The 25,672-nt window shown below is 38.4% G+C and overlaps 1 protein-coding gene across 2 annotated transcripts in view; it reads left to right on the top strand.

The window, feature by feature from the left end:
- MICAL3 (microtubule associated monooxygenase, calponin and LIM domain containing 3) overlaps nucleotides 1–25,672 on the top strand; it is a 146,307-nt gene that overhangs the window by 28,717 nt on the left and 91,918 nt on the right. For both annotated transcript variants that reach the window (XM_044679348.1, XM_044679347.1), the window contains exons 16-18: nucleotides 12,644–12,830; nucleotides 22,206–22,294; nucleotides 24,097–24,184. In XM_044679348.1, coding sequence (XP_044535283.1) covers nucleotides 12,644–12,830; nucleotides 22,206–22,294; nucleotides 24,097–24,184 — 364 coding nt within the window. The remainder of the gene's footprint in view (nucleotides 1–12,643; nucleotides 12,831–22,205; nucleotides 22,295–24,096; nucleotides 24,185–25,672) is intronic.

Here is a 25,672-nt window from a genome sequence, read left to right as displayed (position 1 = left end):
TCCCACTACAGATGTCGGACTGACAGTAGGTCATTGTGGCTTAGGTATGGTCTGTTATTCTCTTTCTAGGTAGCTCAGATGGCAGGGAGGAGACAACAAAAGAGTGGAAAGCACTACTGTGTTGACTCACCATATTTAAACATTGTGGCTTTTCTTTATATCCTTTTGTAGCTTTACCTCAGAAATATATCTTCTGTATGTGATGTAGACTTGGAACTTTTTTCCCTGGAACTTGTACTTCTTACACACTGCTCTTTTCACCAGAATAAGACACTTGAAGCAGGGCAGTATCTGCCTCATGGCAGAACCCCACATAATCATTTTCAGTATCAAAAAGATTCCCCTCCTCTCCCCCCACTCCACCCCAAACCCTATCAGATTCTCAGAAATATCACTAGAAAATGTAAATACGAAAAGGAGACAGCAAATGTCTTGGAACCAGCCAAGGGTTTTTGCAGGAAATGACTAAAAAGAAGGGAATTGGGAAAGGACAGGATGTCCAAGGTATTCAGGTTGGTGAAATGTGATTTTGTTTTTACATCCTCCTTCCCATACTCCATTGTAGTCCTTTGGCAGAAGTCCCAGAACTCTTATGAATATGTAGAAAGGGCCACTGAGGAAGGAGGAATGGCAAAATGGTATCATGGATGGTTTCTGAGTCTCTGCTTTGCTACTGATTGTCATTCCTACATCAGTTGATCCTTAATCTTTTTTGTGTTCTGTACACCCCTCTAGTAGTCTGGTGAAGCTTGTGAACCCCTTATTTTTCTAATTTTATATTTACTTATAAAATTAGAAAAGTATAGAATATTCTATATTCTAATTTATATGATTTCTAATGCATAAGATAAAATACATAATATTATAAAGAAATATATCCTATGTGTTATATTGAAGTAAATCATTATATTATTATGTATTGACATTTATAACACATTATCTTATATGATGTATTATCATATTATATTGAAATATATCAATTTACTATATGGAAATATGGTTAATCAAAATTTTTTAAGGTTCAAAGGGATCTTAGGTTAAGAATCCCCAATCTAGAGGCCAATGAGAGGTTTTTTTTGTTTTTGTTTTTGTTTCTTGTTTTTGTTTTCAAAATTTGGTCATAGTGATTAACAACCCATAGTTTTTTGTGGGTTGTTTTTTTGTTTTGTTTTGTTTTTGCCCTACTTAGTCCATCTTCTAATATTTGATAAAAATATTAGAATTAGAATATTAAAATATAATAAAAGACAATAAGTAATAGTAGCTTATATTTAGTGCTTTCCTTTTCACATATTATCTCATTTCAAGTGTGATAATATATACAAATCACTTTACAGAACTTAAGCACATATAACTGTTATTCTTTCATACTTGCCACTGGTTGTCATTGAGTATTGTGAATGTTGTCATTTTTATGTGATGGATGGGGAAAATTAGAATTAGAGAGATTAAGTGACTTGGCAGGGGTCACACAGCTAGGAACGAGTAGAGTCAAGATTTAAACATAGGTCTTTTGATGATAATCCTAAGGACCATGCTAAGTGCTAGAAATACAAATAGAAGAAACTCTTTGCCCTCCAGGAACTTAAAATTGGAATGAGGGAAGAAAGAAGACAACACATGTCATGCCATATATTGGCATGGTTCAGAAATGGCCAGGATGTGATTTGAAAACCTATTTCCTGGATAGGGGCAAAAAATTCACTTTCTTGAACCCAGAATGATTCTAAGGGTAGAATCCAGGTTTCTAGTCAGTGGAGGAAGAGGAGGGCCAGAGTACAAATGGCATAGTTCTGAAGTGACCAAATCAAGTGCTTTTCCACAACACCATTTCTGCCAGAAATAATACTTGGAGTAGAATCATTGTGATTTAAAAAGCACTATACTTGAATAACACCAGGGAGTTTGTTCATTTTGTCCTTATATTTACTTTTAGTATGAACCTCCCAGTCATGAATAATTTTGAATGTTTCTATATACTCAAAGAACAAAAAAACTGGTTTGTGTCAAATTTTGAATTTCTTATGTGTAGCTTGGGTTTTCTAAGTACATATTAAATTTATTTTTGTGGTGCTCTTACTACCATGCTTGTACTTTGTCACATTCCGAATGCACGGTACATTTTTGATTGAAATTTCCTCTGTACTAGATAGCCTGTGTGAGCTACTCTCTTAAGAAATGCAAATCTGATGGAGGGAAGAGGGGATGTTGAAGAGAAAAGCCAGCTTCTCTTCTTGACTAGTCCATGATTTCTTAGAGGAAGAAGAAAGAACCCCCTCTTTGTGATCTGTCAGAGGCTGCTTCACTTTAGTCTTTCCAAAGCTAACCTGTATTTTCCAACCAACCTCCAATGGTTTTTTTTTTTCCCTCTTTGTGTGTGTTATTAATGTAAAAAGCAACGGCGAAAGGAGTGTTCTCGGACATGCCCGAAAAAAGTGATTACGCTTACTCCTCCCTCCATTCCACCTTCTCGGTTATATTGCAGTCAACAGGTGATCCTTTTCTGCATGGCTTTTTTTCTGTTTTCCTTGTCTTCCTCACCTGTACAGGAGGCTAGAGTAGTGACCAAATCAGTGGTCCTTCCTTTTAATGAGAACTTAAAAAAAAAAAAAAAAAAAACCTCAAGCTCCTTATCTTCATTGCTACAAACTACGTGATTCCCAACTGTTCCAACTCTGATTCCTTTTTTTTTCCCCTCCAGAAATTTAATATCAAAATCCATACTTCTGTGAAAATGAATTCAAAGGAGATGAATGTCACCAAACTGGGGCACAAAGTCCATAGCAAAGGAATTCATCTATAAGAATGCAACTGTATTCACTTTACATTACAAACCTGTCCCAAAGTAATATTTTTCAGTAACAACTTATATGTTACAGCCAAACTTCATGGTTAAGTTGTGCAACCACGAGGCCTTGAATTATTATTTCTTTTCCTTTTAACTGTCCCCAAAACATCTTTTGGCCCAAAGTTAATATTTTCATGGAACTAATTAACATTAGGTGAGGCATACCTGCATATGACTTGGGGTGAGAGTTGTCATTTCTTTATATTCTGCCTCTACATAGGAATAAAGTCAGGTGGGCATTTCCAAGCTTGCAGCTCATCTTTTTCTTGCTAAGATCTTGAAAACCCCTGCATCTGTCTACTTCCTATTTATCCATTTCCACATTCCACAGACTCAGGGCAGGCAGTGTAAGATTATTCAATGTTGTATAATGAATTTAGAATGATAAGAACCGTAACACTTGTGCCAAGGGTCTTTCTCAGAGCAACTTTTTAAAAAAGTGTATTTACAGCTGGGGTTTTTCTGGCCTTCAGGAGTAACACTTAAAGAATCTTGTAAATTCAATGATTCTCAAGGAAGTTGTTGCTTCATCTAAGATGGCCTGTTTAAATGACATACAGTTTTAAGCCCTTTGAGTCTGTTACCTCAGGACTACCTGTGAGGTAGTGCAAAAGTTATTTTATTTTGGCACTAAGATAATTTCAAACTAACAACTTCCTCCTTACCTTACCTCAGTTGAATATAACTAGGGAATACCTATCAGCTTGTAGCTTAATTATACAATTTGATTCTGACACACTCTACTTGAACACATTTAATACCGCTTGTGTATTTGGGTGCAAGAATTTAATTTAGATAGATAGACAGATAAATGGATAGAAAGATATATAAATGGATAAATGAGGGGATTGGAAGACAGATTGATGGAAAAATAGATAGGGATGGATAAGTAGATAGAGATGATGGAAAGAATGATAGATAGGTAGATAGGTGGAAAGATATATAGATGGATAAATGGATAGGTGAATAGATAAAGACTAGATAGATGGCATGGAAGATAGATTGATGGAAAATAGATAGGGATGGATAAGTAGATAGAGATGGATGGAAAGAATGATAGATAGGTAGATAGATGGATAGAAGGAAAGATAAATCGATAAATGAATAGGTGAATGGATTGGAAGATAGATTGACAGAAAAATAGATAGGGGTGGATAAGTAGATAGAGATGGATGGAAAGAATGATAGCTAGGTGGATAGATGGATGGGTAGATAGATGGAAAGATATATAAATGGATAAATGAATCGGTGAATAGATAAAGACTAAATAAATGGATAGGTAGATAGATGGAAAGATACAAATGGATAAACAAATAGGTGAATAGAAAAGAACTAGATAGATGGATGAGAAAATAGATAGGAATGGATAGATAAATAGATGAAAATATAGATAGAATAGAGAAGGATGGAAAGATAGATGGAAAAATTAATAGATAAAAAGAAACAAATGGATGTTTAGATGGATGGATGAGTAGAAAGATAGATAGATGGATAGGTGTGTTTTGTTTATTTTTAAGCCCTAACCTTCTGCCTTAGAATGTATATTGTATTACTGTGTATTGGTTCCAAGGCAGAAAAGTAGTGAGGGCTAGGCAATTGGGGTTAAGTGCTCAGGGTCACATAGTCCAGAAGTATCTGAGGTCCAATTTGAACCTAGGATCTCCCATCTTTAGCCCTGGCTCTCTATCCACTGAGTCACCCAGCTGCTCTGATAAGAACTGAGTCTTTAAAAGAAATTGTGGCTTCTCCCTTTGGCATCTTGCTGAGGCTATATGCCTATGTGCCTGGGAATTCCATGTAGAAGCAACTGTGAATCAGTTCTTCAGCCACTGTTTAATTTTTCACTTTGAATTCTCAGTCTTCTGAAGGCTTTTGGCCATACAAAATTATTTCCCCTACCCCCAACCTCCCACCATATCTGTGACAGTTGCTTCCTTAATTAAACTGAGCCAATTGAATGTTTCTCTTTATGGTTCACTCCCCCCTTCCTCAATGATAAAAACTTATCACCATGTCTTTTGAATAAACTAAAAGTGGCCCCGTGTTCTTATGCAGGGATCACTCCCCACCCTGGAGTTTCCTCTGGACTATTTGTAGTGGTCATTTATTCTAGCCAGTTTCCAGCTCACTGCTTTTCCTTTCTAATTTCTGGTTTGGGAAACTTCACCCTTCTAATCTGGCTCTTTTTTTTTTTTTTTTTTTTTTTTAAGCCCTTCTGTCTAACTTCTTTGCTGTCCTACCACTGTGTGAAAGATATGAGTTTGTTCCACCTTTGTACTAACTCTAGTTTCATTGATCTACCTGACTGACCTACAGTCGAACGCCACAACCACATACACAGTTTTGTCCTCGTGTGGGGGATTTTGAGGTTTTGGGGGCGAGGGAGCCTTGGGAAAAGGGCACAGATATGTTTGAAATTAACATTGTGAATTTTTTCCAGGCTCGTTTCTCACTGTCATTTAGTATGTCCAAAAAAAAAAAGCCTTTGGCTGGTGTTTAAGTTTATACTTTGTTGTCTACAGATGTACAGGGATCTTGATGCTGACAACCGCGGCAAGCGGAGTCCCCACTCTGAAAGGGTAAAAAAAGCATGAACCCTTCCGCATGGGGTGCCGTGAGGGCACACACATCGGGTGCAAGACATTGGGAAGGCACTGGGGATGGTAAAATGCCCTCTTGGTTGCTTCTTGCACTCTTGCTACTCAAACCAAAAACAGATTTCGTTTGGAATTTGTTAACATGGAAGATTCAGCACAGACCCTGCTCCTAGGACAGCACGGCACTTCAGACTCTGCTGATGAGAATATGTTTTTCTGCTGCTGTACAGACTCTTGGTGGCCTTTTTTTCTGTCTGTCCATCTTCGCTTATGATCATATCTCTTTGCATCTCATAACTGTAACAAATGATTAATTCTGTGGGTGAGCTGTTGAGAGCAAGTTTATTAAGCAAATGTCATTCACCTTTGCCTTTCTGATAGCTATGTTATCTTGGGGATGGGGACAAGGAGAGGTATTAAAAAAAAACAGACCTTTCACCATTGTCAAGAATTTTAATATTAAGATGGGAAGCGGAGGAATACTAGAGAAAAACAGAATTAATGCAGACTGGTTATCTGAATGGTCATTCAGCAAATCAGAACTCAAACACACAATCTTCCCATTGGATAATCTGACTAATGAAATGATATACAATGGACATCCTGAATACAGAAACATACTTAACTTGTCATTAGTGGAAAGTCATGCCATTCAGCCTAAGTGTATAGGGCAATCAATCTATATCCACCCTACAGAGGATGTAAAGAGTGATCATTTCCTATTGACTTTATGCCACAAAGTCTTTCCCTTCTCTCCTTGGTTTTTTTTTTTTTTTTGACATAGAAGAATACAGTTAGGGCTGGTAGTTCATATCTCTGGAAGAAAACCAGTCTTATACCTCAGCCTCTTCTTCCAGTCAGAAGGAGAAAAAAAGCTAGACGTAGATAGATGAGCTGTCATGAATAACAATGATGGGGTGTATGGTTGGTGATGAAATGGGGATTGAAAGACATCATCTAGTCTCTTCCTAGCCTGTGGGCTCCAGCTCTCTTAAGTCTCCATTTCTATGAAGAACTTTACACAGTCAGCTATTCGTATATTAATATATTTAGATGTTAGTCCAGGCTGGCATTCTCTCAGAAAGAAAGTTAACATCACTTGAGAATGGAGTTCCCTGAATCTGAGAAGAAAGTTGAGATTTCTTTTTGATCATTTGAGTTTAGTGGTGTTTGAATTCAGAGGTGAAAAGGTGAAAGGTAGAGATATTTGTGGAGTTTTGCCCTCAGAAGATAATGAGTTAAATGAGTTTTTCATTTCTTCTTGGAAAAAGCTAATTCTTTGTCTCCATTAATGTACTGGGCAGTAGTCCAGTCATTTTGGAGGGATCTCATTTTCAGTGACTCGTCAAGCTCTGTTCACGATCTTCCTTGTGACCTTGCTTTCTTTCACATCTCCTTTCCCTTCACCAAATAGCATTACCCTTGCCTGGTCTACTTCCAGGGGAATCTTTTCTTTTTAATTTTCTGTCAGTTTCTTTTCTCATTGTACTGCTTTTTCTACAGTGATCTCACCAAGTAATTTATGGTGGTCTTCCACCCCAAATATTGAGCACAGGGAATGTCAGTTGCCCATGCTTCTGGAGCAAAGGCCAAGGTAGCTTAGGTGACTTTTGCCCAGTATTGTTCTCATCCATTTGTCTATTGATATTATTATGGTCTATAGATTATGTTATTATCTATTGATTAAAGACAATCCCCTACATGTGAGTGAGGGAGATGGGTCTGCTTGGAGCTGCAGGAGCAGAAGACATGTGATTTCTTGGATAATTGAGTTGCTTAAGTGAGCTCCCTCTACTTTTAATAATAAGCTTTATAAATATTAAACTTGGAGATATTGGATATTAATTTTAAAATCTACATAATGTTCCCTTTTAGGGAAATCTAATGTTCAATCCACCACAGATCTTAGACCTCTAAAAATCAATCCCTTATCAAGGAATCACATAAGCTTTTTTTAGTGATCCACACAATTAAAATAGCAAACCTTTGTTTTGGATCTTTCATCATGTTTTGTAAAGTATGTAAATAGAGTCAGTGGCTTGGTTTTGTTTTGTTTTTTTTTTTTTATCCTGATTTTTTTTTTCTCCTTCAGGCTTCAGCTTGCTTTGGGCAAGCATGATTACTGGTCTGATTCTTCTTTTATGGATTAACAGAAAACTGGAAAAGCATCCACAGGTGCTGGCCCTTTCTGGCCCTTTCAGAGAAGGGAATAACTTCCCTTTGTATTTGCTTAGCTCCTTACATCTCTCTGTAAAGTCAGTGGGAGAAGCCCACTTTGCAGAAACTCTTCCTAATGTGTAAGTGGGCTCGAGAAGAGGTACCACCTCTTCCCTTCATTCACCTCTAATTTTCTTGCCTTCTGGGGCACTTTCTTGGAGTGCCAAATGAGTACTAGCCAAGAGAAAGAATGGCCACTTGGAGAGGATTATATTTAATTCTAGGTCTTATTTTTCTGGGAAGGACAATGATAATAATGATAAAGGCTATCCGAAGGAGGGCTATCCTGTTATCATTCCATAATAAGAATCAGTTGAAGGGCCTGATGACTTCTTATTTAAAATGATAGATAGAATTTTTGAAGGGCAGTGAGATGGAAGAATAATTTGACTTGTTCTGCTTGGCTTCTGAAGGCAGAATTAGAAGCAGTGGGTCTGTAAATTATAGATTTAAACCTAATAGAGGGACAAACTTCTAGCCATCATAGCTGTCTAAGAGGTTTTTAAGTGAAGGGCTAGAAGACTGCTTGTTGGATTTGTGTTCAAGAACAGATTGAGGGAGCAGAGGTGGTGTCTTAGTAGACTCAAAACCCCAAACGACTCTGACTATCCTTCAATCTTTAGAAGGAGCCTTAAAATGGACAAGTAAGGGAGCTCTCCCACTGAACAAGAACAGGTTGAACTAGTGAGCCTTTCCACTCTGAGATTACTGATACTTTATAGACACAGAGCCCTTCTGTAGGTGGTTTATTGCCTCTGCCCGCCCTCTGGCTAGATTCAAGAATAATGCTGTAGAGTAAATAACAGGAAAGGGAGAGAATAGAACTGTGACAACCTTAAGTCATTTCAGTCCTGCTTTCCAGAAACCAGGGGTGCTTCTCTCCTACTTCTCTGTCATTTCAACTTTATTCTGAGGCTGAAGGATTTCAGGTTAGGTCTTCTCTCTGGTTAGGCTCAAATTCTACATTTGACACTTCCTTTGATTTTTTTTCTCCATCTTTTTATTTTATTTTTTAGCAAGAAACTGAACCTTCTCGTCGATTTTTTGTTGAGCAATGGGAGCTTTCCCTTAGCCTCCGTTCCTCCAACCGCCCCGCTTCACCCTCCTCTGACTCCCTCCGACAGGTAGCATGCCTGAGTTTTGGGAAAACCACAATTATCTGATGTATGACCCTTGCTTACCTCACACCAACTAATGCAGTCACCAGAGGTCTCTGTCCTTGGGGGTGTTGACAGAACCTCTGACTCTGGTTTATCTCCTTTTTAAGAATGAGAGAGGGGGCAGCTGGGTAGGTCAGTGGATTGAGAGCCAGGCCTAGAGATGGGAGGTCCTAGGTTCAAATCTGGCCTCAGACACTTCCCAGCTGTGTGACCCTGGGCAAGTCAGCCCTTACCACTCTTCTGCCTTGGAGCCAATACACAGTATTGACTCCAAGACGGAAGGTAAGGATTAAAAAAAAGAATGTATGTGTGTGTCCATGCATAAATGAATGAAATGAGCTGCTAACCTTGGCATATTCTGTTCATTCTATATTTAAAATGTTATAGACTCATAAAGTAAATTTCAACTGATTACCTTCCATTGTCTTAGGATTCTGTTTTAGCAAATGTTTATCAGAAACCAGCCCAGCTTAAGGATTGGGAAATTTTTCCAAAAAGAGAAATTTATATGATATTCTTTGTAATGGAATTCAAAGCATAGTGTGTGGTGTGTATTTTTGGTGGGTGTATATGAATGTTTGCATATTTTAGACTATATCTGATTTTGAATCAGATGGAATCAACCCTTCCATTCCCTATACTAGATTTCTTCCCTTTATGGGGTGATTTACAGGAAAATTATCTCATTATTTAAAATTATTTTCTCATTTGTATCAAACTACTGGGTGTGTGTGTGTGTGCGCATGCATGTGTGTAATCTTAAATATCACTAAATTTTAAACGTCCCCTAACAGCAAAGTAAAGAAAATTGGCTTTTTATGCCATAAATAATAGATTTTGAGTTTCTACCACTTCCCCAGAAATGCTTGTCATTATGAACATGTTACTGCTATTGAAATGAACCCAACGAAAGCACAAGGACAGGCTTGGACTATAATCACATCCTGCTGGTCAGGATGTTAGTGCTGTGGCCAGACCTGGAAGGACCCAAATCTTTGAGGAAAGCTTACTTAATTTCCTAGGCCAATGTTTTTGGTTTCTAGTCTGTGCCTGATTTTGTCTGCAATGGAATGAAAGATAACATGAGTATTTACTATTTCTGATTTCATTATTGTACTACCGTGGCATTTGTATTTGTTCTTTGTCCTTCCCAGCCCAAAGTTTCTCCATTATCTCTGATTTCAAAAATGTTGGATTTGGTAGCCATTCTTTTTTTTCTTCCCCTTTATTTCTAATAGAAACAATGTTGTAGAAGTCATTAATAGGTTAATGGCACAAGTCCTTTGAAATGTGCGTGTGCATTAAGACTGAAAATTGCAGTGATTTCCTCAATCCCAACTAAATCATGTTTATTTCTGGTTGTGCTCTGGCATTTATATCTTTAAAGTTGGCTCCTGGGGGCAGCAGGGGGACTCAGTGGCTTGAGAGCCAAGCCTAGAGACGGGAGGTCCTTGGGTTCAAATTTGACCTCAGATGTTTCCTAGCTGTGTGACCCTGGGCAAGTCACTTAACCTCCATTGCCTAGCCCATACCACTCTTCTACCTTGGAACCAATATGGTAATATTGAGTCTAAAATGGAAGGTAAAAGTTTTTTAAAATAAAATAAAATAAAGTTGGCTCTTTCCCAGAATGAGCACTTCCCTTGTTTGCCCTCAGCTTTACCCAGGTTCTCATATCAATCACTCTTTCCCCTTCAAAAGAATTGCTAAATTAAGAGTAACCGAAGAAAGACAACTGTTTCTTTATGGCATTTGGAATTAGACCTCCAGTATTTGGCATAAACACAACTGATTGGAGCTCTCTGCTTTTTAAGTGAGGCATAGCAGTAATATTATATGTCAGGATCTACATAGATGATTGAATTGAACACAGAGAAATTAGAAGGCAATGTCCAGCCTTCTAGTTCTGAACATTTTTCTCATTGTATGGAGACTGTAATGACTTTGCAGTTCTTCAACCAACTTCCAAGAGATGTGAACAGGAACTTTTGTGCTAAAATCTGGTGGTATTTCTTTCATTTTTTTGCCCAAAATAATAAATTATTTCAATACTCTTTCACACTTTTGTCCTAAACTAGAAATATCCCCACTTCTCCCAGACCCAAATTTAAACTATTTGAACAAATGCTTGTAATACACTTTAGTATCCAGTCAGGATATCCATCCCAGCCAGAGAAGCTTTCACTATGGTACCTTGGTGAGAAAGTGTGTTTGTGTGGATGGATTTTTCATAAGTATAAGCATAAATCAGTTGTGCTGGTTCTTCCACATAAAAACTGGGAGTATTTGCAGGTTGGAATAGATTCAGAGCTGCCTCTAAGGAAGAGAAGGGAGCATGATGCAGTTTTTAAAAAACACTGGCCTGGGAACCAGTAGACTTGGATTCTCACTCTATTCCTGCTTTGCTCTTGGGCAAAACACTTCACTTATCTGGATCTTAGTTTATTCATTTGTAAAATGAGATGAGTTTGACTAAATTAACTCTAGAAGTCCCTTCAAGCATTAATTGAAGGTATTAAATCACTATGAGTCTACTTGAAGATTGTCACCTACTTTCTAAATGTAGAGTTTTTTAAGGAGTCTTGAAAGGAGTTGATATATTCTGCTGCAGAGAAACTCTCCAAACATGGAACTATCTGTCTGGATGGGACAGAATCCTCTTAACCTCTGTATATAATTCCCATCCTTATTAGATTCCTTTTTTATTCCCTTATGTTTTTTGTTCATCCCTTCTGCAAGTGCTGATATTATCTTAAAAAGAGTAATTTCCAGCTTCTGGTGTAGTTAACGTAATTCTTGATGCTTTTTTGACAGCTCTGCTAAAAATAGCCTTTATGTTGTCACTGACACCAGTTCCCTTCTTACCACCCAATTGTCCTGCTTCGAGGCACTTTGCTGGCATGGTTTGTCTGCTGCACTTTTTTCTCACCTTATGTCTTTTTAAAACTTATTTCCTATCTTCTTAATTTATTTTTTTCTCATTTTCCTTCATTTCCTGGTTAATTTATGTTCTCCAACCAATAGAAGTATATAAAGATGTACACAGGCGGCGTGAGCTCATTGGCTGAGCAGATAGCCAATCAGCTTCAAAGGAAAGAACAGCCCAAAACCCTTCTAGACAAGAAGGAACTGGTAAGAGATGTTCTGAGGGCACTATGTGTTTAGACATAACATAAAGCTGTGGTCAAAATGAGCTGGTTAGCTGTCCTCATAAATTTATGATTCTATAGGCTGCCAAAAGCCTAGCATGGTGATTATTTTTTTTAATTTAGGATATTTGAACATCGATAAGTAAATAAGTATATAAGCTGAAAATACTTAGAATGTGTGAAAATGAAAGTTTTAGGTGTCCAAATCCATGAGAAATGTGTATATAAGTATTGAAAATAGGAGATTGTTGTCCTAGCAAAGCGTTTTTCTCTTCACAAATTTCCATTCGTGAAAGAATACAAGTACGGGAGTGTTCATCAGAAAGTGAGTGACATCTCTCCACGACTGCAATGGTTTGATATTTTTGGACCCATCTCTCATATACTAGGGACATGATTCTGTGCCTTGGGGCAGTGACCACAAAAGACTGTTTCCATAGTAAAGTGGAACGCGTTGGGAATGGATGCCCCTCGGTCTTTGAGGAGCCCAGATTCCTATTGAATGATGCTTTCATCATTTGATTGCCTCCACTCTCATGGTGGCTTCATCACTTAGAGCTGGTTAGTGGTACAGAGGACAAAGTACATCTGCTGATATCCCTCTCTGGAGTACAGGTCATCATGAGAGCCGGTGACCGACTTCTTGTCTTTTCTTCTTCCCATTTCCCACAGGGGTCATTGAAGAAGGAGTTCCCCCAGAATATAGGAGGCAGTGATATTTGTTATTTCTGCCATAAGCGAGTCTACGTGATGGAGAGGCTGAGTGCCGAAGGAAAGTTCTTCCATCGAAGCTGCTTTAAGTGCGAGTACTGTTCCACCACCCTCCGCCTGTCTTGTTATGCATATGACATCGAGGATGGTAAGAAGCAACTTCCTTCTTCTCTAGAATTGGCAGTAGAAGTCCGTTATCCATTTCACACCTCCTCACAATGGATGACCCTCAAGACTGTCCTAGCTCTGATTGGGATGGCATTTTCCTGTAATATTGGTCCAGTCCCTCAAGAGCATCATTGGGATGATGGTAGTCATGGTGATGGTGACTAGCATTTCTATAATGTCTTCTATGCTAAGTGCTTTAAAAATATCATCTCATATAGACCAGTTAAGTATTTACAGTGTTTGACACGAACATGGTGAACCTCTAGGAGTGGAAGGCCACCTCGTTGCCTAAAGAGTGGTGAATCCATTGGTCTAAATCTAATCTCTCCCATACTGTTTTCCAATTTTCCCAGCAGTTTTTGTCCCAAAAGCTGGGATCTTTGAGTTTATTGTACACTATCTTGCTGAGGACATTTACCCAAAGCCTATTCTATTGATCCTTCCATCTCTTAGCCAGTATCATATTGTTTTGATGACCACCTATTCATAGTACAATTTAAGATCCAATTCTGCTAGGCCCCCATCCTTCACTTTTTTTCCCATTGGTGAATCCATTGGATTGGAAATAGAGGTCAAAGCTTCCATGCAGAACAACAGTTTGGCCAGGGCTACTCAAGCCCCCCCTGTACTTCCAGCCTGAATAGAGATTGGAGGAACCAGGGTTTAAGAAAATAAAAAATTAATTTTCCTAAAACCATTTCCATCTTTTAGGACCCCCTCAAAGCCTGTAGATTTAATTATCACTGTGCAGATGTCTCAAATGTGTAAAATGAGCTGCACTTGCCTCCTGTGTCAGTGTCAAATCAAGAACTGTCCATTGGCTATTTCAAACCTTATGATCCAGAGGCATCTCAGACTTAATATACCGAAAACAGAATTTATCCCTTGTCCAGATTTTCCTTTTTCTGTTGAAGGCTGCACCCTCCTAAACCCACATATCCAGCCTCTTTTCAGATCTCGCTCTTTTTACCTCTAAGATGCCTTTCATCTCTAGTCTCTTCTCTCTGCTCACAAAATCACCACCTCAGTTCAGTACCTCATTACCTCTCTCCTGGATCATTGTAATGGCCTCTTAATTGGTCTCTTTGCCTCTAGTTTCTTGTTAGTCTAGTGGTTTTTGTTGTTGTTGTTGTTGTTTGTTTGTTTGTTTGTTTGTTTGTTTGTTTTAGTTAAGGATCTTAGCACATCCCCACCTTACTCAATAAATTCATTTATGTCCCTATGATTTGGAATAAAATCTAAACCCATTTGTTTTATGAAGTCTTTAGCCTCCAGGAGCAAATATAAACTGCTTTGTTTGGCATTGAAGACCCTTCAGAATCTAGCTTCCCCCTACATTTCCAGGCTACTTACACCTTATATATGTACAGCAGGTATTTTTCAGTCCAGTGGCACTGGTCTCCTGGATGATCCATGAACAAGACACTCCATCTTGCAACTTTTGGGCATTTTCTGACTCTACTCCATGTCTAGAACTTCATCCCTCTCTACTCCAACTATCAAAGTCCCAGATTTCCTTCAAATCCCATCTAAAAACCTACCTTCTACCAGAAGTAATTCCAAAACCTTCCCCTCTGGATATCATTTTCTGTTAAAATAATATGCTGTAAGATTAAAATTAATATCCAGTAACTCTAAGTATTATATTTTATAAGATTTATTAATAATCACTTGAAGTAGAGGAAATAAAAAGACAAGAGCATAATCTCAGTAAAGGGAAGTTTTCCCGACCTTGATAGTGGGTGAAGAGAGAGAGAACAGGGTTACAGAAACTATCTCCAAAATATAAGGTCATATAATATAAGGACATAAGGTGAGGATGAAAGTGGAATTCTGGGAAATGGAGTCCTGGGGTACAAAATTCTAATTACACAATGTATAGCTCATTTGTAAATTTGCATGTTGTCTTCCCAGTGGATCACAAGCTCCTTGACAGTAGCAACTATTTTTTGCTTCTTTTTGTATTCCCAACACCTGGCCCATAAAAGGGGTTTACAGATGTTGACCTATCTTTTAAGCCTCATTATTATTATACCTTATCTCCCTTTCCAAATTCTTAAGACCCAGCCAAAATGGCCTTCACTCTTTTCTTTCCCATTCCATCTTTTTTCTCCAGGATTTCACATCTGCTATTTGTTTTTTATTTATTTGGTTCAATTTCTTTACTATTTGCTATTTATTAAACTGCATGTTCTATTTATTGCCTCAGGCCCAGGGCAAGACTTTCCTAATACCTCCCAGTACCATCCTTAACTACTTTGTATTTAGCTACCTTGTATTTACTTTATATGGATTCTGTATGTATTTATGTGATTATGTTTTCTAGTGAAACATGAGTGTCTAGAAAGTAGAAACTCTTTCATTTTGGAGTTTCTGTATCTCTAAGACCTAGCACAATGTCAGGCATAGATACTTAATTAGATATCTTTTGACTGATCAAATTCCTCTTCTTGTCTCCACACTGTTACTGAAGACGGTCGAACATCGGGTTAGGCATCACCAATAGCCTCAGTTTATTGGCTATATATATATATATAATAGGCTCAGTTTATTGCAGAATATGCTTGTTGAATAGGGGAGACAAAAAGAATTAGTTACCCCACCAGAAAATTTGGAGCTCCTGCTACTCATATGGTAGAAATATTTGCTTATAAGCAATTCCCAGAGGTTTTTTAAATTTCTGAATGTGCTTAACAGGAATTAGAATGAGATAACAAGTATAATAACAAGTATAATAAGAATAGGAAATTGGGCAGCTCCTCCCTTATAGACCTTTTTTTTGTGCTTTTAAATCATTGCCTTCTCTTATACTGAGCTTTGGTATAAACGAGATTTTAAGAGCATAGAAATTTGCTTTTAATCAGTCAGTCATTCAGCAATATTTACTGAGCTCATAATAATCATTATAATTATATGTAATATAAGCCAGGCACACAGCTATATAAATGTGTGTGTGTATACATAACATTACATTATAGTTACTATCTCATTTAATCCTCACAACAAATTTGGGAAGTATAGGCTATTATTATTTCCATCTTCTAGGTGGGGAAACTGAGGCAAATAGAAGTTAAGTGACTTGCCTAGGTCCAGATTTGAATTTGGGTCTTCTTGACTCCAGGCCCAGATTTCTATAAAGTGATGACACCATTTATATACCAACACTATGCCTAGGCTCTATGGAAGGTAGAAAAAGGGAAAATCATAGACTCTTATTGTTAGAAGGGTCTTCAGTAAGAATCTAGTCCCATTAAAGAATTTATAGTCTAGGGAAGTAAAACTCCAACCAGAAACATTAATATATATAAAGACTTTGACATTAAGTAAAATCCAGATTCTTAGAGCTAATGATATTTCAGAAGTGAGGAGCAGCTAGGTGGCACAGTGGATATTAAGCCAGGTCTAGAGATGGAAGGTCCTGGATTCAAATTTGACCTTGTGTCACTTCTAGCTGTATAACCCTGGAAAAATTACTTCACCCCATCTGCTTCACAATTGTCATTCCTCTGTCACAAAATTGATACTAAGACAGATGTTAAGAGTTTTTTTTTTTTTTTTTTTTTTTAATAAAAATAAAGTCAGGTGAAGTACTGGTGTGGTAACATTTAGAATGCTTCAAAGAAGTCTTAAGAAAACATGTTCTTCATCAGATATTGTAAAATGTTGCTGAGCTTAGCCTGGATTCTCTTGTGTCCTCAGGACTGCTTTGATGACCTCATCAGTAGTGCCAAGTGGTTGTTGTTTAGTCATTTCAGTCATTTCTGAGTCTTTGTGACCCCATTTGGGGTTTTCTTGGCAAAGAGGTTGGAGTGGTTTGCCCTTTTCTTCTCTGCCACCTTTTACAGATGAGGAAACTGAGTGAATTACCCGGGGTCACACAGCTAATAAATGTCTGAGGCCAGATTTGAATTCAGGAAGATGAGTTCCCAACTCCCAAGTCTGATGCTCTATCTGCCATGCCATCTAGATGTCCCAGTAGTACCAAGAGATTTTTGCCCTAGAGGTGCCAAACTTAATGCCTAGGGAAAAGCTGGACCAGGCTTTGGCTGCTGGCTATTGCAATAGCTCTTGTCTGTTAGACTGTATCCTTTTGGAGGTAGAGATGGGGTGTTTCATCTTTTTTTTCTCTCTCTGAAGGAAAGTGAAGTATTCTTGAGTTCCTTTCTTATTCCGTTCATAAACCTCTTTTCTTTGGCCTCATTGTAGCCAGTGGCAGCCTTGGGCTGGTACCTCAAGACTGTAGAGGAATTAGGAGGAAATTCACTCGTGTCATTATTGAGGAATTCTTGCCTCAGGCTTTTAGTGCCCCATTTATCAGTAGCAAGTTCTCCCTTTGGATTTGAATGTCTGGCACAATTCTCTGCCTTGATATTTTTCTGCATGAATCTTTAATTTAAAGGACCATTCATCAGTTTAAGTCTCCGATAATATGGCTCCTCTGGTTTTCAGAGATTATAAGAAAACATGTTTCTGCTTGTTCCTTCTTCTGAACTCAAAGGGAAAAAGAAGGGAGAGTGGTTTTGGTTTGGATAAAATGTCGCTAGAAAGATTGGGGCTTTTTTGGTTGCTAAGGAATTATTACAGTCAATAATCTTATAATAAAAACATCATTGAGATTTTAAAGCAACTTTTTCTAACTAATCCATTTTGAAAGAGGCAAAGTAGTTTAGAATGACATGGGGAGTCTCAGAGAAAGAGGACCAGATGTGGAGTGACAAACATCCTGGGTTCAAATGCTAATTTTATCACTACCTACATATAACCTTAAGGTTAACTTAACCCCTCCAAGTTCTCAGTTTCCTCAACTCTAATGTGAGTGACCTAGAAGATTCAATCATTCCACATGGAAACGGGATGAGACAATGCAGAGCAAGGACAAATAGTTAGAAACTATCAGGAGGCAAATTTTGGCTCAGCATAAGGAAGACCTTTTTCACAATCAGGATTATCTAAATATCTAAATACCTTTTTTTTTTGAGAAGGATTTCCCCCTCCCTGAATATTTTCTTTATTTTTTTTTCATGGAGAATTTCTTTTTTTTTAATCTTTCAGTACTTTATTTTTTTCCCCATTACTTGTAAAACCAATTAGTTTTCTAAAATTCTGAGATCCAAATTCTCTTCCTTTTTCCCTTCCACCTCCCCTTTCCTCAAGAAGGTAAATATTTTGATAGATGATCTCTATTTCATAGTGGTCATGATCCTCACTGAATATTTTCAAGTAGAGATTGGGCAAATAATTTTCTATATAGATTATGCTATGATATCCTTCAAAACCTATTTCATATTGGTCATGATCCTCGCTGAATATGTCAAGTAGAGATTGGATAAATATTTTAGAGGAAATTATTTTGAACAATATGGATTATCTCAAAGAATCTGCTGTGATTGACTTTGCCTCCGTCATTAATACCAAACTGATGAACTAATCACATGGGCTTCAGAGGTTCACCATAGTGCCCATGCCCCTGGGCTTTTCACAGGAATTCAGCTGCTTTAAAAAAAAAAACAAAAAAAAAAACCAAAGTAATAACCATTACATCTCTAGCCAAAAGCTAGTTCATTTCCAGTTGTTGCCAACTCTCAAGACTAAGACTCCAGATTAGACAGTACGTCATGTCTTTTCCCTGTTATCTGGACAGCTGTAGTCTTACAATTGTGTCTTGAAGATGTTGTTGTATTTGGAATTGCTGAAGAGAAAGCATACACTGGAATGTGGCCACCTCAACTTAGAAGGCTACTTATGGCAGCCTTGCTTTGTCTTTGGGCCTCCTCTTTAGCTGCCATTTATTTTCTTACCAACTTTGACATTCTAAACTTATTTAAACTAACTTTCCTTACTTATACTATTTATCTAAGTTATACATTTTTCATGTGGGTGTATATGTTTTAAGTTATTTAACTATTGAACTTAAACAAAATCAATGATAAGATTTCTCTTTCCCTGGATTCTTATTCATATCCAAGAATTTCTAATGAATGAGTAGTATTCAAATGGGGCTAGATTTTCAGATAGAGTATTTACTGTGTGTCAAGTAGTGACAAAGAGTGCAGGGGGTACAAATACAAGCAAAAAAGACAGTTCTTTTTTTACCATACTTTTTTTTTTTAACCCATACTTTCTGTTTTAGTATCAGTTCTAAAAACAGGAGAGTGGCAAGGGGTTAAATGGTTTGCCCACAGTCATATAGCTAGACTGAGCCAAATCTGAGGCCAGATTTGAACCCATGCCCTCCTAACTCCAGGCTTAGCTGTGCTCCCCTGGGTAGTTTACATTCTATCTCATCCTCACTCCTTGGCCCTTCTCCATCATGCCCACAAGAACCTCATCATCTTACAAGAAGGCATCACCCATGCTACTTGTACCACATCAGTGCTCTGAGTGAAGCACAGTGCCATGAGCTCCCCCAAAAATCTCCATTTAAGAAGTCATTTAATAAGTATTACTTGACTCACTTATAATAGTCAGTCAACGAGCATTTATTAGACTTTATGCTAAGTGCTGTAAATACAGAGAAAAGGGGGGGGGGGGAGAAGGAAGTAATACTCTTAAGCTCACAGTCTAATAAAGGAAACAAGATATATAGGGTAAGTCATGGGCAGTCTCCAAAGGAAGGAGCAAGATTTAAAATGTTTGGAGTCAGAGCCAGAATGTCTTAGGTCTAAGGAACAGCAGAGGGCATTGTCACTGGCTTGCACAATATCTGAAGGGAATATGTATAACCTAGTGAAATTATTTGTCATCTCCAGAAGGGGGGAGGGAAGAGGGAAGGGAGACAACAAGAATCATGTAACCATTGGAAAAATAATAAAATAAAATAAATATCTGGAAGGGAGGAGGGAGGTGTAAGAAGGCTAGAAAGAGAGGAAAGAGCTAGGTTATTCGGGAGTTTGCTAGCCCAACAGAAGGTTTTCTATTTAATCCTGTAATATGGAGAACTATTGGAATTTATTGAAGATTCAGGGGCTGGACTTGGAGGGGTGGCAAGCCTGAGTAACTGAGAGTAACTGAGAAAATGGTACCCTAACAGTAATAGGGAAGTTAGGAAGATAGGAAAGTTGGGGTTGGGGAGAAGATCATGAGTTCAGTTTTGGGTATGATACATTTAGGTTGTCTGCAGAACATCCATTAATGAGCTGTTCAAAATGACTGATAAGTAGAGAGAGACTGCCATAGGGGCTAGGCAAGTAGATGTGACAGTCGTGTATAGAAATAACACATAAAAAGTAGTTGACTAACGGAGTGATGTGTGTTTGGTAGGAAGACCAATTTGGATGGGGACAAGGTGTAGAAGTAATGGGTAGAGCCAGATTTGAAGTGAGCATGGAGGACACACGTGCTTCCTCAGGTAGAAATTCTGGGGAAGAATATGCCAATTAAAAGATTATTACAGGGCAGCTGGGTAGCTCAGTGGAGTGAGAGTCAGGCCTAGAGACAGGAGGTCCTAGGTTCAAACCCGGCCTCAGCCACTTCCCAGCTGTGTGACCCTGGGCAAGTCACTTGACCCCCATTGCCCACCCTTACCAATCTTCCACCTATGAGACAATACACCGAAGTACAAGGGTTTAAAAAAAAAAAAAAGATTATTACAAAAAAAGGCCCATCAAGTTAATGGGCTATAAAAAGGGAAAAATTCTTTGGAATTGAATTATCATTAATATTTATAGAACCCCTAGCAAAAGACATGATTGACTTTTTTTTTCTTTTAATATAACCTTAGTGACCCTGCAAGGTTTTTAGGTAAAGTCTTTGCAAGTTTCTTTGCCTCTTTTTATAGATTTTTTATCCTTTTATAGAATCCTTTAACCCCCTTTAAGAACTTAACTCTGGTATTTTAAGTCTTTTCAAGATGGGCACCATATTAGCAAAGTGAAAAAATTATGATTTATTTATTACTCATGCCCTTTTTGCCATTTCACCCATATATTAACAAAATACAATTTATTTACTTGTGCTTAAAGGTATGAAATTAGACTGGTAGAACATATTGCCCTTTTCTGATTCCTCTAGTTATTAATGCTGTCCTCATTAAAATTTACTTTGTATATCCTTACCTTTGGGCAGGTTGTCCCTGGTAAAATCCAAGATCCTTGAAGGCAGAGACTGGTAAATCCAGCATATAGTAGGCCCTTAATAAATGCTTGAGAATTAAAGAGAGCCATTAAGTTTAGTAAAAGGCATAAACCTTTATAATCATCAAATGTGTTTTTTCATGCCTCCCCACTCTTCTGGGAATATTAACAAACTTTCAGAGAAGTCAAGTGACTTACTCCATATCCTTAAGGAGGCTGGTGGCCAATCTGAAAGTAGGATCCGTGTTTCCTCCTAACATAGTCAAATCAAATAAGCAGAGGCCCAGAGCTTAGAAGTCCTAGTATGACCAAGTAAAATATTTACAACCAAAAATTACAAGCTATAATATTGTTATTCTTTTAAACTACTAATGATCCCTGACAACAGATGCATCATCTCCATGACACTAGTTGAATTGGCAAGAACTAGTGGAAAATTTGTGATCTGGGAAAATATTCTATGGGCATGAATATTTTTTTTAAACCCAACTGTAAAGCTGCTCCCTTCTACTAGACCTGTTTGGGGTCAGTGAATGGGGAAAGGAGAAATCTGAAGAAAAAGAAAAAATGGTCCAGGTGAGGGATAAAAGGAGACAGACCCCCAGATTTAAAGCATTCCAATCCATTTTGTTTGTTTCTCCCTGGTGTTTAAGATGATCTCATTTTCACTTTGAGAAGGAAGACAGCCAATTTATCAAGCCTTTTTCAAGGACTGTTGCTAGAAGTGTTGAGTTTGGGGAGCTGTTGGACCTTTGAGGAGATTTCAGACCTGCTGCCCTAGAAGAACCCAAAGGGAAGTGCTGATCTATTTCAGAAAATCTACCTTCTCACTTTTTGAGAAGCCATCAGTTTCTCTGAAAATGGTCCTTTCTGCCTAAATGCTTAGCCCTGCCCCCCAGCCTTCTCGTTATAGTCATTACTGCTTTCCCGAGAAATGCAACTTCCAGCTTTTCATGTGATCCAATCTTTGTTCTTTATACACTGTCCCTTTGTTTGTGGATGATGCCAGGCAGGCTGGGCATCTCTGCTCTGCGAACTGATTGGGATTTGGTTCAGTGACTTTCTGATGCCAAATGAAATAGGCCCCTGCTTCAGGCAGGAGGGGACAGAGCAGTTTGCGTAGCTTTAGAGGGTCCGATGGGCTCCTTGAGATTAGCTACATTGATCTGGAAGGAGACGGACGAGCTGAGTGGGCATAAAAGAGAAGCAGGACTGCATGGATGCAGAGTGGCCCAGATCTCAAGTTAGTAACAAGTGTGTTTCTTCTCTCCTACCGCCCACAGGTAAATTCTACTGTAAACCTCACTACTGTTATCGGCTCTCTGGATATGCACAGAGGAAGAGACCGGCAGCGGCTCCTCTGTCTGGGAAGGTAACATCCCCTTCTGATTGACTGGGTGTCGGGAGGCAGAAGGGAGAGGACCAATGGGTACTTGTTAGGTGGGGAGGGAGAAAGTAGGTATTAGAATAAAGTAAGACCGCTTTGAATATTGAATATGCAACTTTTAAGTTGCAGGAATGGGTGCATCTAGGTGACTCTGTGGATGGAGAGCCAAGCCCAAAGATCCAGGTTCAAATATGGCCTCAGACATCTCCTGGCTGTATGATTTTGGGCAGCTCCATTGCCTAGCCCTTAATGCTCTTCTGCCTTGGAACCAATACACAGTATTGATTCTAAGAGAGAAGGTAAAAAGGGCTTTAAAAAAAAAATAGTTAGGGGGCAGCTGGGTAGCTCAGTGGATTGAAAGCCAGGCCTAGACACAGGAGGTCCTAGGTTCAAATCCGGCCTCAGACACTTCCCAGCTGTGTGACCCTGGGCAAGTCACTTGACCTCCATTGCCTACCCTTACCAATCTTCCACCTATAAGTCAATACACAGAAGTAAAGGGTTTAAAATTAAAAAAATTAAAAAATAAAAAAAAATAGTCAAACTTCAGGAAAATCTGGTAGAGACAGGCCTCTGTCTTTTAATTTAAAAAAAAAAAAAAAAAAGCAGAAATGGACCTAGAGTCCATTATTAAAATGGGGGTGTGGGGGGTGGAAACCCAGCTTTTTAAAGGAAATCCAATTCTGTGGGTTCTGTATTTGGATTCTGTAAGTCTAACTTCCTAGGCAAGGTTTGGAGGGATTAGATGGATACTCCAGGCTTTCTAGCTCTAGTCCCCTTAATATTTATGGGACATAATACAAAACCCATGCTGCTTAGTAAAGCTTCTTCTCCACTCCTGATAGGATGAGGTTCTCCTTAGAATTGTAGTTGGAGTCTTGAGGTCTCCCTGCTTCTCTTTGTCTTATTCAAGGATGTGCCCAAGTCGAGAAGAGACTCTGTCTTCCTGTCTGTCTGCCTCTCTCTCTCTCTCTCTTCCATATATATGTGCATATATTACACTAAATATTTTATTATATTTATGCATAAATAAAAATTAATGAATTACATATACTGTACTAAATATTTTTCATGTGTAAATAAAAATTAATGCATTACATGGTTATACACATTTTATAAAAATATATTTGTATATTTTATTATGTAAATATAATTAAACTGATTAACTTAATCAATGTAATTAATTGATTAATTTGGTTTTGTTAGTGTTGCTTATATATGGAGTCTCTCCAAACCTTGTCTATATTATTAATATTATATATTTAGAGAGAGAAGAGACTAAGCAATGGGAGTTAAGTGACTTACTCAGTGTTACTTTGCTCAGAAGTATCTGAGTCCATATTTAAACCCAGGACCACCCATCTCTAGGCCTGGCTTTCTTGAGGCAATTAAGCTGCCCTGAGTTTGTTGACTTCTAAACAACATTGCAGGTCCAAGATGGGGTGATATTGGTTGTCATTGATTTTTTTATGGAGAGAAGCTGGTGGGAACGCATACTTAGATGAGACCAGAAATTGATTCCTGATTACTTCCAGGATGAATCTGGCCCAAATCATAAAAGAAGCACATCTAGTAATCTTGTATTTAGGGCATGTGTCTCATTACCAGGTGTGGGGAAATCCCATAGCAGTGCCAGCCAGTGGTTGGAAGGCTAGTTAAAGGGAAATCAACATGGCGGGCTCTATTGCCCTTGTAGTCTGGATCCCATTTGACATCTATGTTGTTATTCTTTCCTGGAACCTAAAACCATTCCCTCTTGACTTTCTTACCCCTTTCTTGTTTCCCAGGAGACTAAAGGACCCCTGCAAGACGGCACTACAGCAGACAGAACTGGACGGTCCAACTCTACTACCAGCTCAGTGGAGAGGACTCCAGGTAGCCTCGCTTCCTTGTTTGGCTGGGTGGTGCAGTACTCTCTTGGCCTCTATGACAAGGCCAAGGGGATGAGCCAGCGACTCCAAAGCACCATTTCCTCGCTTGGGCACCAGGTAGCCCAGAACCCTTTGGACTCCTTTTTCATGTGTCAGCTGCTCGCTTTTGCAGTCCCCTTTCTCTATGTATTATACATATTACTCGTACAGATTGTGGGGGAATTTCGTTGGCAGGCTGCTAGCCCATAGAAAAGCAATTTGGAGAGCTATTACTCATTGCTGCTAAAATAATTCTGGGGCCTGACTCCATCCATCCATCCATCCATCCCTCCCTCCATCTCTTCAGGGAAATTGTGCCAATCTCCTCCAGGCATGCACAGGGTTACAAAACAGATTTCCTGAGTCATTGACCCCAGATGAGAGAGCTGGAGTTTCAAAGTTTTCTGATAGGGAACAGTTTTGGACTCCATTATCATAGGAATTATTTTGGAATTGAGAAGAGAAGCCTCACAATCTGGATTTTTTGTTTGTTTGTTTTCACTTAAATTCTAGAGATCTCTCTATCCTTATCTTTTCGTTAAGCATCTGGATAAGATGCTGATGCTGCATTCAGTTCATAGCCACTTGACTCCTGTCTTCTTTGGTGGTCAGTCGTGCTTCTTAAAGTGACCAAACTTTTAATTGCTGAGAATCATTGGCCATTCCTAACCACATCAGCATGCTAGTGCCACTGTCATTCCCTAAAGAGATACTTATCCTAACTAGTGCTGAGGGAAGATATGGATGCTGACCAGAATGGAGACTGAAGTGAGAGGGGAAGAAAGTTTGTCCTTAGTTAGAAAACCTATTATTGAGAATATGGGGTTTTATTCTTAAAATTACGTTTTGTTATATGAATTAAAACTGTGACCATGTTTGCATAGAAGAGGTTTAATTGCCTATCAATTAAAAATCTCCTCTAAGGAGATTTAATTGTATATTAGTTGCAAATATCTTATTATACAAATATATCATCATATTTCTCTCTTTAAAAAAGAAGGGAAGGGAAAATATCTTCCAAGAAAAGAAGGGAAAATATCTTCTAAGTAGAAGTTTAAGAATATGTGGGTTTCAAAGGGAAAAAGAAGGCTTTAGATTTTGATCAGGAAATTGGGTTCCAAAGCTAAAGAGTGTGATAGAAGCAAATATTCAGAACTATGGTCTAATTGACAATAGGGGTACCAGGGGAGAATCAGCAAAGACTCATCCCTCTCTATAGTCTCCCCACTCCCAGGTCTTAAATAGCATCTTCCCAAAGGTGACTCCTTCCTGTACCTCAAAGCCTATAGAAATCATTCTTTGGAAAGCAGTGTGTGCTCCTGGCTCTGGGCTGGGCAGGAATGGCAAGAGGGGGTGATCAGGATATTGAACGAGAAATTGATCCATTAAATAAATTGTCATTGAGCCAGGCCACAATCTTGGCTTCTTGCACTCAATGTGCCCGTCCTATGAA

The sequence above is a fragment of the Gracilinanus agilis genome, chromosome 5 (assembly GCF_016433145.1).
Source record: "Gracilinanus agilis isolate LMUSP501 chromosome 5, AgileGrace, whole genome shotgun sequence".
Lineage (NCBI taxonomy): Eukaryota > Metazoa > Chordata > Mammalia > Didelphimorphia > Didelphidae > Gracilinanus > Gracilinanus agilis.
Note: the sequence above shows the minus strand (reverse complement) of the source record. Positions and strands in the feature narration are given on the sequence as shown.